Here is an 11,460-nt window from a genome sequence, read left to right on the forward strand (position 1 = left end):
GGCAGGAACATGTTGCTGCATGAAGTTCATGGCGTTGAGCTGTAGTACAGAATTCATGAAGATATGGGACCAGCAGGTGTTAGGGTTAACTTTTAACATTAACTTTTAATATCTTTAAAACAATTTGTCGAGTAACATTTTTTTGACAGGTTAGAAAGGCCATTCCATAATTTGGTACCTCTGTATCTTGCCCTCTGCAAGTATGAATTTCAGGAAGATGAAAATCTGAAGAATAACAGGTAGAGTAAGAGTAAATTGTTCGGGAATATTCCCCTCCCTTGAAAGTATCTTATAAATAAATGGGTCATTACACTCGAAAAAATTATTTGTAAAAAAAATGTTTTTGTATTTTATACAAAAAAACAAACAAACAAACAAACCTTTATTCACACCACTTGGAGCCAACTTGGTAATCAACTTGGTAATATTTGCTTTTTAATCAATTATTTATAACCCCAACCACCACAAAAGTGCTCATTTCCACAGTCATTTATTTATTTATTGAGTTTAAAAATATGTTTTTCTAGGGTTAAGGTTAACCCTAACTATCAAATATATGATATTAGTGACATATTAAAACAAAATGCAAAGTCTTTTATTTTGGAAAAAAAATCCCACTGATGACATCACTTGGCTTCTTTTGACCTCTTTCCTGAAGATCTATGATCTAGGCTCCAGCCTCCACCCAGCAATTGCAAATATGGCCCCAAATCTGACCTTCTTATTGTGGGGTGACATCGCTACCAACTATGCCATTGTGTTGCCCAACATTAAATAAAATAGTTAGTCAATGATAAGCTGGCCTCGCTCTCCTTGATACCAACACTGTTCATACACTAATACACACATCACTAGACCAGAACTGAAGGCCCAGAGGGGACCCTCAAGGCCTAAGAAAAATATTGACAGAATTTTTGTCTCGTGAACAAGACCCCAAGGTACTTAAACTCCTTCACCTGGGGCAAAAACTCATTCCCAACCCAATCTAAAAGGTTTCAGGTCATCCAGGACTTTATGCCTACAAGATGTGACTGAAGTCTGACTAGCTGATTAGTTTCATCCGGCCTTACTGAAAAGTATAACTGAGTGTCATCTGCATATCAGTAGAAATAGATTTTATGCTTCCAGATAATAGTGCCTGAAGGAAGCAGCAACATAGGGTGCCATTGTTAACATGAAGTGATATCTGTTTGATAAATATGATTCAAATCAGCTTAGTGTATCTCCTTTGATCCTAACTCCATGTTTCAGGCTTTGTGATACATTTTTATGGCCAGTGGTGGTTAGTGGTTAGCTAAAGGAATCAATGGTTCCACTGAGCTATGACTCAGCCTGGCTACAGTACTGAGGACAAACCTTTCTTCTATCGAGGCTGAATTGTTGGAGCTTCCGGCAATGTGAAGAGCTTTTTTTATGTTTTTAAGCTTTCTTTCCAGGCCAAGTAGAATTCATCTGGATTACTGGACCACCACCTCCTTTCCAATTTTCATGATGTTTGGTTTAAGGCACGAATTTGAGGGCTATGCCAAGATGGCAGCCTCCTCTGTTTGATCAATTTCTTCTTCAGAGGAGACACAAAATTAAGATTTGAACACAGTGTCACAGTGCTATTCACAAGGTCATCATTCTGTACAGACTCTGTTTATTTTAGACATGGTAGTTTAGCAAATGATGTCTGAATATTTTCCTTAAATTTGGCCACAGCATTTTCAGATAAACATCTGCTATACCTGACTTTATTCCCAGATGCTTCACTGCCATTTGTTGTCAATTCAAGTGTTATGAAGTAGTGGTCAGAGAGAAGAGGGTTGTTGGGAAATGTTATTAATTGCTCAATTTCATGCCAGTGAGTAGGTTCATTCACACACTGGGAAAAACCAACTGAGTCCAGTAATGACTAAAATGCAGAACTAAGTCTGTCACTGACTACATCTACATGAATGCTGATATCACCCCTATAATGATTTTATCCATATGCATGTAAATGTTTATGTAAACTTGCATAGACAACCCCCCCCCCCAAAAAAAAAAAAAAGTAAATAAAAATAATAATAAATAAATAAATAAATTTGCTTGAATGGTGTCCCACCAGAATGACAAAACCCGACAATGCCACCTGGGGAGTCTCACCCAGGCATACACCGGCAACACACGTTTGGAGTTCCGTAACCAAAGTAGGACAAAGACATGGTTCCAAAAGAAATGACAATTTATTAACCCTCTACAAAAACACAAAAAAAAAAACATACACTGTTTCAGGAACTTGTTGTAGTGATCACCATCTGGTCAGTTTTCTGAGAGAACCTACTACCTACAGTTTTGTCATAAATTGCCAAGCTAAAAATTGTCATGTTTTGGGCTCTCTATTTCTGCTCTAAGGCAGTTCTCCCGGCAACCCTGCAGCTACAGGTGTGGGAAGTGACTTAATGACGGACTGTTCTCATTTTAGAGCAGCTGATCAACTGTCACATACACACAGTAACCCACAGGCAGAGACAAACACACAGACAAATACAGACATACAATAAAAGATAGATACATCCATCCAGCCAATCCCAGCCAACATTCCAGGCAAGGGCACACATACATACATGCACGGATGCACACATCAACACAGAATATGTGTCCCATTTGCTCCAATACAGTTTCTCAGGATAGCTGTCTGTTTTTGTTTTTTTTACATTGCTCTCGCTATCTACATTTTAAGGTCTAGAAATACCAAAATACCAAACATTGCTTCAAGAACTTGTAGCTGTCACCATCTGGTCAAATTTCTGATAGAAATTACTGTTTCACATAAATTGCCCCAATTTGAGGGCTTTGCCAAGCCAAAAGTAGCTGCTTTTGGGCTCAGCTTTGGGCTCAGTGACAGCTGCAGGAATGTGTGTCTCAGGTGCATTATCAACTGACACACACTTACACATATACACAGACACACTGAATGGCATACAAAAACAGACACACACACAGAGCTCAAGTCAATGTTGTTCACTTTGTTGATACATTACTGTGGGAAAGACACAGCATTCCCTCCCCCGGTAACAGCCCCCTGAGGTACTCCAAAAATTTCTGAGGAAATCTTCCAGTTGTTATTTATATTTTACAATTTGCACAGTGCATTATGCGTTATCAGCCTTTGCTCTAACAATAATTTGAATATTTAAAATTATTTTTATATTTCATGTACCACTTCAAAAAAAAAAAATTCTGTACTGGAGTGTGTGCGTGCTATTAACGAGGAACAATTGCAGTAACTGAAGTCAGTCATCTCTTGTCTTGAAAGTGCCAGTAAGGAGGACCTGCCTGTAGAAAAGGTCTTTTCTGATGAAGTTAACTCCAGTTTAACTGCAGGACAAAGAAGACATTGACAAGCACATACACAAGAACAACAACAGAGTCAGGAGCTTTGTTTGCTAATTTTATTTTGGTTAGGGGGAATGTTTGTGCAAGACATTTTATTCCTGAAGGTTAGGCAAAACTGGAATATCACATTTTCACAAAGTAAAGAAAGTAAGCCCCCCTCCACCACCGTTCACAGGATAGATTGCTGATCAAAGATGATTATTAACTGGAGTAAAAAGAAATCTTGAGAGCTGTTACACAACTAATGCCCGATTAAATATCTTCATCAATGACAGTGAGCTGCCATGTGCTTCAGTAGACCAGCATGCACATTGACATATCCTGTGGGCGACAGCAGTACTGCAGGGAAGCAATAGTGTGAAATGGAGCCACAAAGCAAAGGAAGTTTTGCTTAGAACCACATCTAAATTTTGGTCAGAGAAGAAACCGGGGCGACCTTCACAGACGCATCCACTCTCTAGATTTTTTATGTTCACTACACATCTTTGTACTTTAACTTCAACTTCAAAAACTGTCCAGGCACAGCTCCACTTTATATCACCAGGTTGATCCTTATTTCTGTTAGAAAGTCTGTTCACAAGCCCGCCAAGGCTTTTGGCTGGGTGGTTACAGAGAGGGGCGCTTGGTCACTTTGTTCAGTGCGTCAGCAGCAAACAGTTCACACATCCCGACATTGTCTAGGAATCGTGGCACACTTCAGGACTGAAGTCCATCGCACAGTATCAGTAGTTACACTAAGAGGCTTGGTCCCCTGTCAGAGATCAACTTTGTGCACACCTGTGTGCAAGTACCAAAGCTGGAAATACACTTGGTCCATTCACACTTCTCTCCACGTTACACCCAGAGGAGGCACTTCGTATGAAACTGTAGACCTGACTATGTTGGGCTGTAACAGGGCAGTTCAGAATAAGCACTCTGTCAAACTGTGCTAAAGTAATGTTAGCAAACTGTATAGACCTGGGGAGCACAGTGGGACACTGCTGAAAACCTGAACACTGCTCAGTTATTAACCGTGAAACATTAATGATGTCACATCCAGCCCATACAGAGGAACCTATTTTCTCTGATATAGCCTATACATCATTACCTACGCACACACACACGCACACGCACACACGCACACACACCATACTAGTGTGAGTTAAGATTAATTCAATAGCAGCTTCAAGGGGCAGGCACATCAAAAATGAGCCAGGAAATAAAATAAACTGCCATCAAGTATGAAAAATTCAGGAAAGGTACGACTTGCACCTCAGCAATCTTTTTCTAAAGATGATTCATCATTTCTTCCTCTCTTTCTACCCACATTGTATTCTGAGAAGTAAAAACACTCAGCCTTGTGAAGGACATCACATAAAAACATAGATGCAAACCTGTTATTTGCCTCCAAGTGCAGACAATTAGTTTACACTTAAGTTTGTCTGCATCAAAGTGTCACCTATGGCACCTAAATCCCCTATGGCTTCAGGATGCAGTGGTCCAAAAATAAATTAAGAAACTATATCAAGATATTTATTAAGTATAACAACTAAAACACAATCCAAATAGTTTAAAATAACTGCTACAGTCCTGTTCTACATACCTATACTTCTGCTAAATACTATTCATATTTTACTCTTAAAAATCTGAAATCCATGATAGCTAGGCAACATTGAAGACAGTAGAAGGGCCATTCATCAAAAGGATATGAGTGGTAGTGGTGCCTTCATATTTCCATTTAAGGCCTGTTTCCACAGCATATACACATTAATAATGCCCAAGGATCTGACAGCACAGTTCAAACAGTTTTCACAAGAATCAACACTCATGGACAGAAAAAAACAAAACAGTCTTTCTCACAATGAAGCCATACTTCATGTGGGATCCTGGGAGGAAAAAAAAGAAAAGAAAAAAAAAAAAAAAAAATCAGTAACGCTAAGTATTAAGAAGAGGATAACTACTATAACAATAAGGCTTTTTCCAGAAGGCTAGAGGACAGCAGAGCAACATATGCCCAGACAACATCAATCCACAAGAAGGACCAGAGGAAATGGGACCAGAGTTTTGTGCTAGAACATCTAGCACCACAACCTGCAGCAAATGTCCTTGTTGTTCATAGGTAGAAGAAGGAACAGAGTGAGGCCAATAATTAGGAGACAAACAGCTCGCCAGACAGACAAAGTCCACACCACACCTATTCACTTGCATTACAGTAGTAAAGTGGTGAGGAAATGTGTTGGAGGAAAAATGGGGCATTTCCTCCCAACTTGCATTATTTGAAGTACTTTCATGCTTGCAGGTGATCAATTTGTTTTTCAAATACCAACAAAGAAAAAAAACATTTTTATATAATGGGACACCATTGTGTTTCACATTAGTTATAGTCAAATAGGGCCTACTGGAGTTACTGCTCCTTTTGCCAAATCTTGACCATAACATTTAAAGTCATTGCTACACTGTAAGTGGGACCATCTACAGAAATATAAGAAAAACTGCAATAAAATATCTACTCTTGATAGAATACACACGAGGAGATGTTCTACTTTTCAACTTGAGAAGGTTTGTGGATCTCAGGGATGGATAATTTAACTGTTTTTGATAGTGCTGAGCCCGTTTATGTGAAACCAGAACAGAAGCTGTTTGTGATCAAAGCAGCTGGAAAACCCAGTGCCGTGTTAGAATGGTGGCTCTTTATCAGTACACCTCCATTGCAAAACAACCACCTCATCAACAGTCTTAGAATTTGCATATACATGTAACCTTCTTATTTAGATGGATGCTAATGTGTGAGAAGACAAACAATTGCAAACATTACATTACACAAGGACAAACAAAATAATGGGCAATTGTAAGGCCACAAATGCTGAAAATAGTTGAGCTGTGTTATGTTATCAACCAAACAGAGCATATTCTCTGCTGCAAATGAATATTTTAGACCCATATCTACAAGGAAAGAGCAGCATCCACGCCTGTGTGAAAGGAATTCTTTTCAACTGTCTCAAAAAACCTTCATCTGGGAAAAAGGTATTTCATGGCTTAAGACCTGAGACTTGAAGACTTGAAACATTGCAACCTGGTGAGTCTACAAATCAAGCTCTAAAGCAATAAAATTTAATTGATCACTTGCAAGATCTCAAATAATAAACCACAGAAGCCGAAATCAGTTGTTGAGACAAAACTCAGGACAAGAAGAGATGAATTTGTGCTTTAATGGTAGCCTGGATGATGAGAGTGCACAACTCTGCCATTACTGGGCTCCTGAACTTGGCCCATGGCTGACCTGTGCATCTTCCCCATCACCTCCAAGTTCTGCTCCTGAAAGCTGGGTATCTGAAAGTCCCCTCCTAAGAAATCTACATTCTGGATCAGCTTAGTTTGGCCACTCTGACCCTCTTTCCCTGGCCTGTATTTGACTCCTGGGTCAGTGGTAGCAGCAGCAGTTTGACCTCCTTGAAAAGACAATGGGAGGTCCTGAGGGCCAGATCCATTATTACCCGCTGTGGCAGGAATGCTGCCCCACGATGGCTGCATGTAGTGGCTGTTAATGTAAGGCATTGACCCCACTGGGCAGTTAACTGGGGATGATGGTCGTGGTTTTTCTGATGGGTATTTTAGAGGAAAGGACTGTGCAGTGTTTGGTAGCTTATGGGAGTAGTTTAGGTTTTGAGAGGGGAAAGCACACTCATTTGGAGCCTCCATCCTGGGGTTCTTGCAGGGATGAGCTGCTTCAGGGGGCTGCTGCATGTGTGCCAGCTGATGCTGGGCCCAGGAACGCTGTTGCAGCGGGAGCTGCAACTGCTGTAGTTGTTGTAAATGCTGCTGCTGTTGTTGTTGTTGTTGTTGTTGTTGTTTCTGCTGATGTAGATGATGCTGAAGCTGCTGCTGCTGGAGTTGTACCTTCTCTGGGTCAGTATGAAAGGCAGGTAGACTATTCGTGGCAGCTATATTGGGCTGTGAATGAAGAGCAGCATTTGGGGGCTGAGGTGTAGCTTTGTCTGGAGGTCCTACCATGAGGCAGCTGGACACAGAGCCCAGAGATGGGTGGTGAGAGGACACCCTTGAGCTGGCGTTGATCAGTAGATTGCGGCTGATGGGGCTGGGGTTTGCAATCTGGCCCTCACATACTGAGGTGGTGCCCATGCCAGCTCGTGCCTGGCACAACTGGTTGATTTGGTGCACAATGCTGCTGAGGTCCCTGGGCCGGTTCTGGTGCAGGCTGGCTGCCATGGAAAGTGGGATGGTAGAGGTAGATACAGTTACATTTGGTGGGGCATCTGCATCAGGTAGCTTCCGGGGCCCATATAACCCAGGTGGGGGCTGCTGTGGGCCATTAGGCATGGTAGGGGGTCCTGCACCTCCAACTTGGGGAAGTGGCTGTGTGCCAACAAGCCCCTGGGTGTGCTGCAGGCTTTGGAGCTGAGCTCCATCAGATATGTGGCGCAGGTCCTGAGTCACTCCTTGCTGTGTCAGTGAAGATTGGGGAGGAGCTGTTTGATGTTTAAGTGTCTGCAGATGAGAAAGGTGCTGCTGTGGTATGACTGGTTGACAGGACTGGCTCTGCTGAAGAGTCTGGGTATGAGGCAGACTCTGCTGCCTCTGTAGGACTTGTGGATTAGCCAATCTTTGCTGCTGTGAAGTCTGAGCCTGGGACAAGCTCTGCTGCCGCTGGAGAGCCTGTGAATGAGCCACGTTCCTTTGTTGTAAAGCCTGGGGATGAGGCATGGTTTGAGGCTGCTGTAAAGTCAGTGGATGAGTTATGTTTTGCTGCTGTTGTAACACCTGTGGGTGAACCATGCCCTGCTTCTGGGAAGCCTGAACTGCAGGCTGTAGTGGGCGCTGTAGGTGAGGTGCAGGCTGAGGAAGATTTAAAGTGCTTTGAGTGACGTATGGCCCACTGTGAGGGTTCATAATGGCCTTATGAAGCTGTCGGGCACGGCAGCCGTCTGACTGTTTGATAACACCTTTGGCAGGCGCGCAGAGGACAGCCAGTAGGCCCCCACTGGCGCTTACCTGAGAAGGATAGGGACTGTGACGCTGGCTGGATGAGGACGTATCAAGCCCGTTGACTGTGCGTCGAATGTGCTTCCTTTGAGGTACTTTGACACTGTTGGGGAAGATTTGGATGGTCAGAGGGTTGTTGGCAATTTTTTTAGCATAGGCATCCAACTCTGCTGGGGTTGGGTAGTTGGCAGATCTCATCTTCTGTGTAGTTTCCCCTGCAATATGTATAAGGTTAGACATCGAATCCTGACATTCTAAAATATCAAGTACAAAAGGCTAAAATGAAATGTACCATTGTGACCCTATAGAAAATGTGGCAGTAAAATGTACTGCAGTGTAGTTTCCTTTGCTACACCTAACAGTTCTTTGGTTTTAGCAAATGCACAATAATGCATCATAACAATGGCCACAACAAAAAAATGTGTTCATGTACACAGAGTTGTCACAGTAGTGAAATTTTAAGTGCCACAGAAATAATTCTGATTCACGAATTGTCTTTCTAATCATTTGCACAATGTTTCAGCTGTGGTTGTTTGTAAAGGGCTATATAAATAAAGTTGAGTTGACATACACCTACAACTAAATCCATGATGCTAATGTTAACAGATGCTCATCACAATGTGATTGTCGAATATTATGAAATAATACATTGAAATAAACAGTGTGGGGCTGTTATTCTCCACTCATGTGCCAGTAAACCATAGCAGAAGAAGGGGTTGAAACCAGAAGATGTCATTCAAAGTGCAGCAGTCAAACCTAAAATGGTGGGAAACGACTCGGAAACAGTGATACGACTTTAAACAAACATTCATGATCAGGTGATTATCTAATAATTGTGACACACCTACAGGTGCACCATTGTAATCTGAGAACATATGGTTTTATCAGCAATTCTAAGCAATTGACACTTGAGAATGACAGTTTGTTATAGTATAAGTATAAAATCACATTATAACAGCACTGTCAAAACTTTCCGACAGACAACTATGTTGCAGAATTTGAGCTCTAAAACTGAAGAGAAAATTAATCACTTTCAGGGAAATAAAACAACAACTGTGTGCAAGAAGACACAACTTACATTTCTGAAGTCCAGTGTTCATCTGCGTGCGGGAGAGAAGTCTGATGGTAGGGTCACCTAATGCTGGCAAACAGGCCAGCATATCACGATTCCACTAATGCTGCATGGGACACCTTCTCCTCACCATACTGCGAAGACAGAGCAGACAGAAGTCACACACTGACTGACAGTTATGGTGGTGTGAGATAACTTTGCTATCACCCAGCAAGCAGAGAGCTGAGACAGAAGATGCAGAGAAACACAGCATGATACCAGGGTACAAGCACTTTCCCTTAAATTCACAGTGTGTAAGGGTGTACGGCATAATTTCCTCTGCTGATTTTTGATTAAAAGCTGGAGCCAAATATAAATGAAAACACTGATCCCTAATCCAAATGCATTTTAAAGTAGCCAGTGGCCTTTTTGAATACATTTTTCAATACAAGAGCTACAAATGTCCAAAACAACACTTGAGCTCACAAACACTAATGACAAATCAGTCTGTCTGCAAATCAGTGATAAATTTGCAAATGTGTGTGTGTGTGTGTGTGTGTGTGTGTGTGTGTGTGTGTGTAAACCAAATGAAAACCTGTTAGTTGGTTAGCAGGTGAACAGAGCTGACCATCTAATTTATCAGTCTAACCAAATAATATTAAATGTATTATGACATAAGACTACAAGTCTCAAAGCTTAGGAGATGGAGCTTGTTGGTTGGCAACACCAACTGACTCATGCTGTTCACTTGTGTCACAGGGGCCAACACAGATCTAACGGCATAGATCAGGTGTTGACTGTCATACACGTCAAACCAGCCATTATCAGGCATTCAGTTAAAACAATGAGTGATACAGAGATATAAAATGATTAATCAGTAAATTATTTGTTCAACAAAACAAGAAATTCACAGATATGATGGTTCAAGCATTCAATTCAGCAAAATTATTCAGTTCATCTTTTAGCAAGTGGAACAAGAGACCTGGCCTCATTTCACCAAGTATTAGTGAAACTGTTAATTAAATATCAAAACAGATGCAGATTTTTCCAATCATCTAAATGTTACTTTTTTGATTTGATTCAATGAAAGTGATGATCTTCCAATGGGGGGGATGATGGGAGGAGTAACTAGGTCTTCTTATGGTTTTTCTCACTTCACTTCATACATAACTGGTTCAGTCACAGCTGTTTTAATGATGCAGCCTGTAAAGGATTTTACTGCTGAGATAAAGTGTCTGGGAACAGATTCAACTCGAATATTTGTTCATCAGATGAGACCAAGTTCAGTATTTTCAGGTTGTAGTCAGAAGCAGAGTCCTCATTAATTAAGCGACCTTTCGTACAGACAGCTCATACTCGTTGTCTTCATCTAAAGTCTCCTTTGAATCAGACATTTATTCGTCCTTTTGCAAAGGCAAGTTCACTTCCAGACAGTCCGTAGCTGAGTAACGTTAGCATTAGTCCAACAATCCTGCCTCTATCTGCTGTACTTTGCGCGACAAAATAAAGTTAGAGCTCGAATAAAAAGGGCGAAAGGACCATTTCTGGCCACAGCAGCCGCCGTCAGTGCGGATAAAATATTGGAATAAGTGCGTTAGCTCGAGTTCAGCTCCACAATAAATAAGGAGCTTCTTTGTGCTTGGTGAGAGCAGGCCAGCTGCCCAGCAAACTTCCGATCCTGTCGGACTAAATCACCGTTGCCCACGGAAGAAAGAGGAAGATACTCACGGTGTAGCAATCTATGAATAAGGTAACTTCATTTTGTGGAGATTTAATGTTGGTTTTGTTGTTAAACAGTAGAGACCCTCCCCGGTGTCTCGGCTCTCCGTGCTGCTGTCTCGCTACGGGTTTGGGCTTGGGCATGCGCAGACAGAAAGGACCCCGCTTCTGTATTTAGGCATCGATGTCAAACGCCTGCACAATAATCTCCTGGTTTGAAAACTTCAGAAGATAAACGTGAATTATAGGGAAACTATTTTCTGATTATTTAATCGATCAAAGAAGTGAAAACAACAACAACAACAAATCAGCCCTCACTCTAAAAACAACTGCAGTAACAGTCAAGT

At 41.5% G+C, this 11,460-nt stretch overlaps 1 protein-coding gene across 1 annotated transcript; it reads right to left on the minus strand.

Moving 5' to 3' along the window:
* Nucleotides 1-3,426: 3,426 nt before the first annotated feature.
* LOC115053633 (protein FAM222B-like) lies at nt 3,427-11,242 on the minus strand. Its single transcript, XM_029518489.1, has 3 exons — nt 11,123-11,242; nt 9,422-9,549; nt 3,427-8,558 (listed from the first exon to the last, which is right to left on the minus strand). Exons 2-3 carry the CDS (start codon nt 9,501-9,503, stop codon nt 6,550-6,552), a joined length of 2,091 nt encoding a protein of 696 aa, XP_029374349.1. The 5' UTR covers nt 9,504-9,549; nt 11,123-11,242; the 3' UTR covers nt 3,427-6,549.
* Nucleotides 11,243-11,460: the final 218 nt, after the last annotated feature.

Source organism: Echeneis naucrates, chromosome 13 (genome assembly GCF_900963305.1).
Source record: "Echeneis naucrates chromosome 13, fEcheNa1.1, whole genome shotgun sequence".
Taxonomy (NCBI): Eukaryota; Metazoa; Chordata; class Actinopteri; order Carangiformes; family Echeneidae; genus Echeneis; species Echeneis naucrates.

What these genes read in the sequence shown, in the direction of transcription:
- LOC115053633 (XM_029518489.1), bottom strand. Translation starts at nt 9,503, where the DNA reads ATGCTGGCCTGTTTGCCAGCATTAGGTGACCCTACCATCAGACTTCTC. An exon ending in GAACACTGGACTTCAGAAAT is followed by an intron (nt 8,559 to 9,421) that starts GTAAGTTGTGTC and finishes TACATATTGCAG; the next exon opens with GGGAAACTACACAGAAGATG.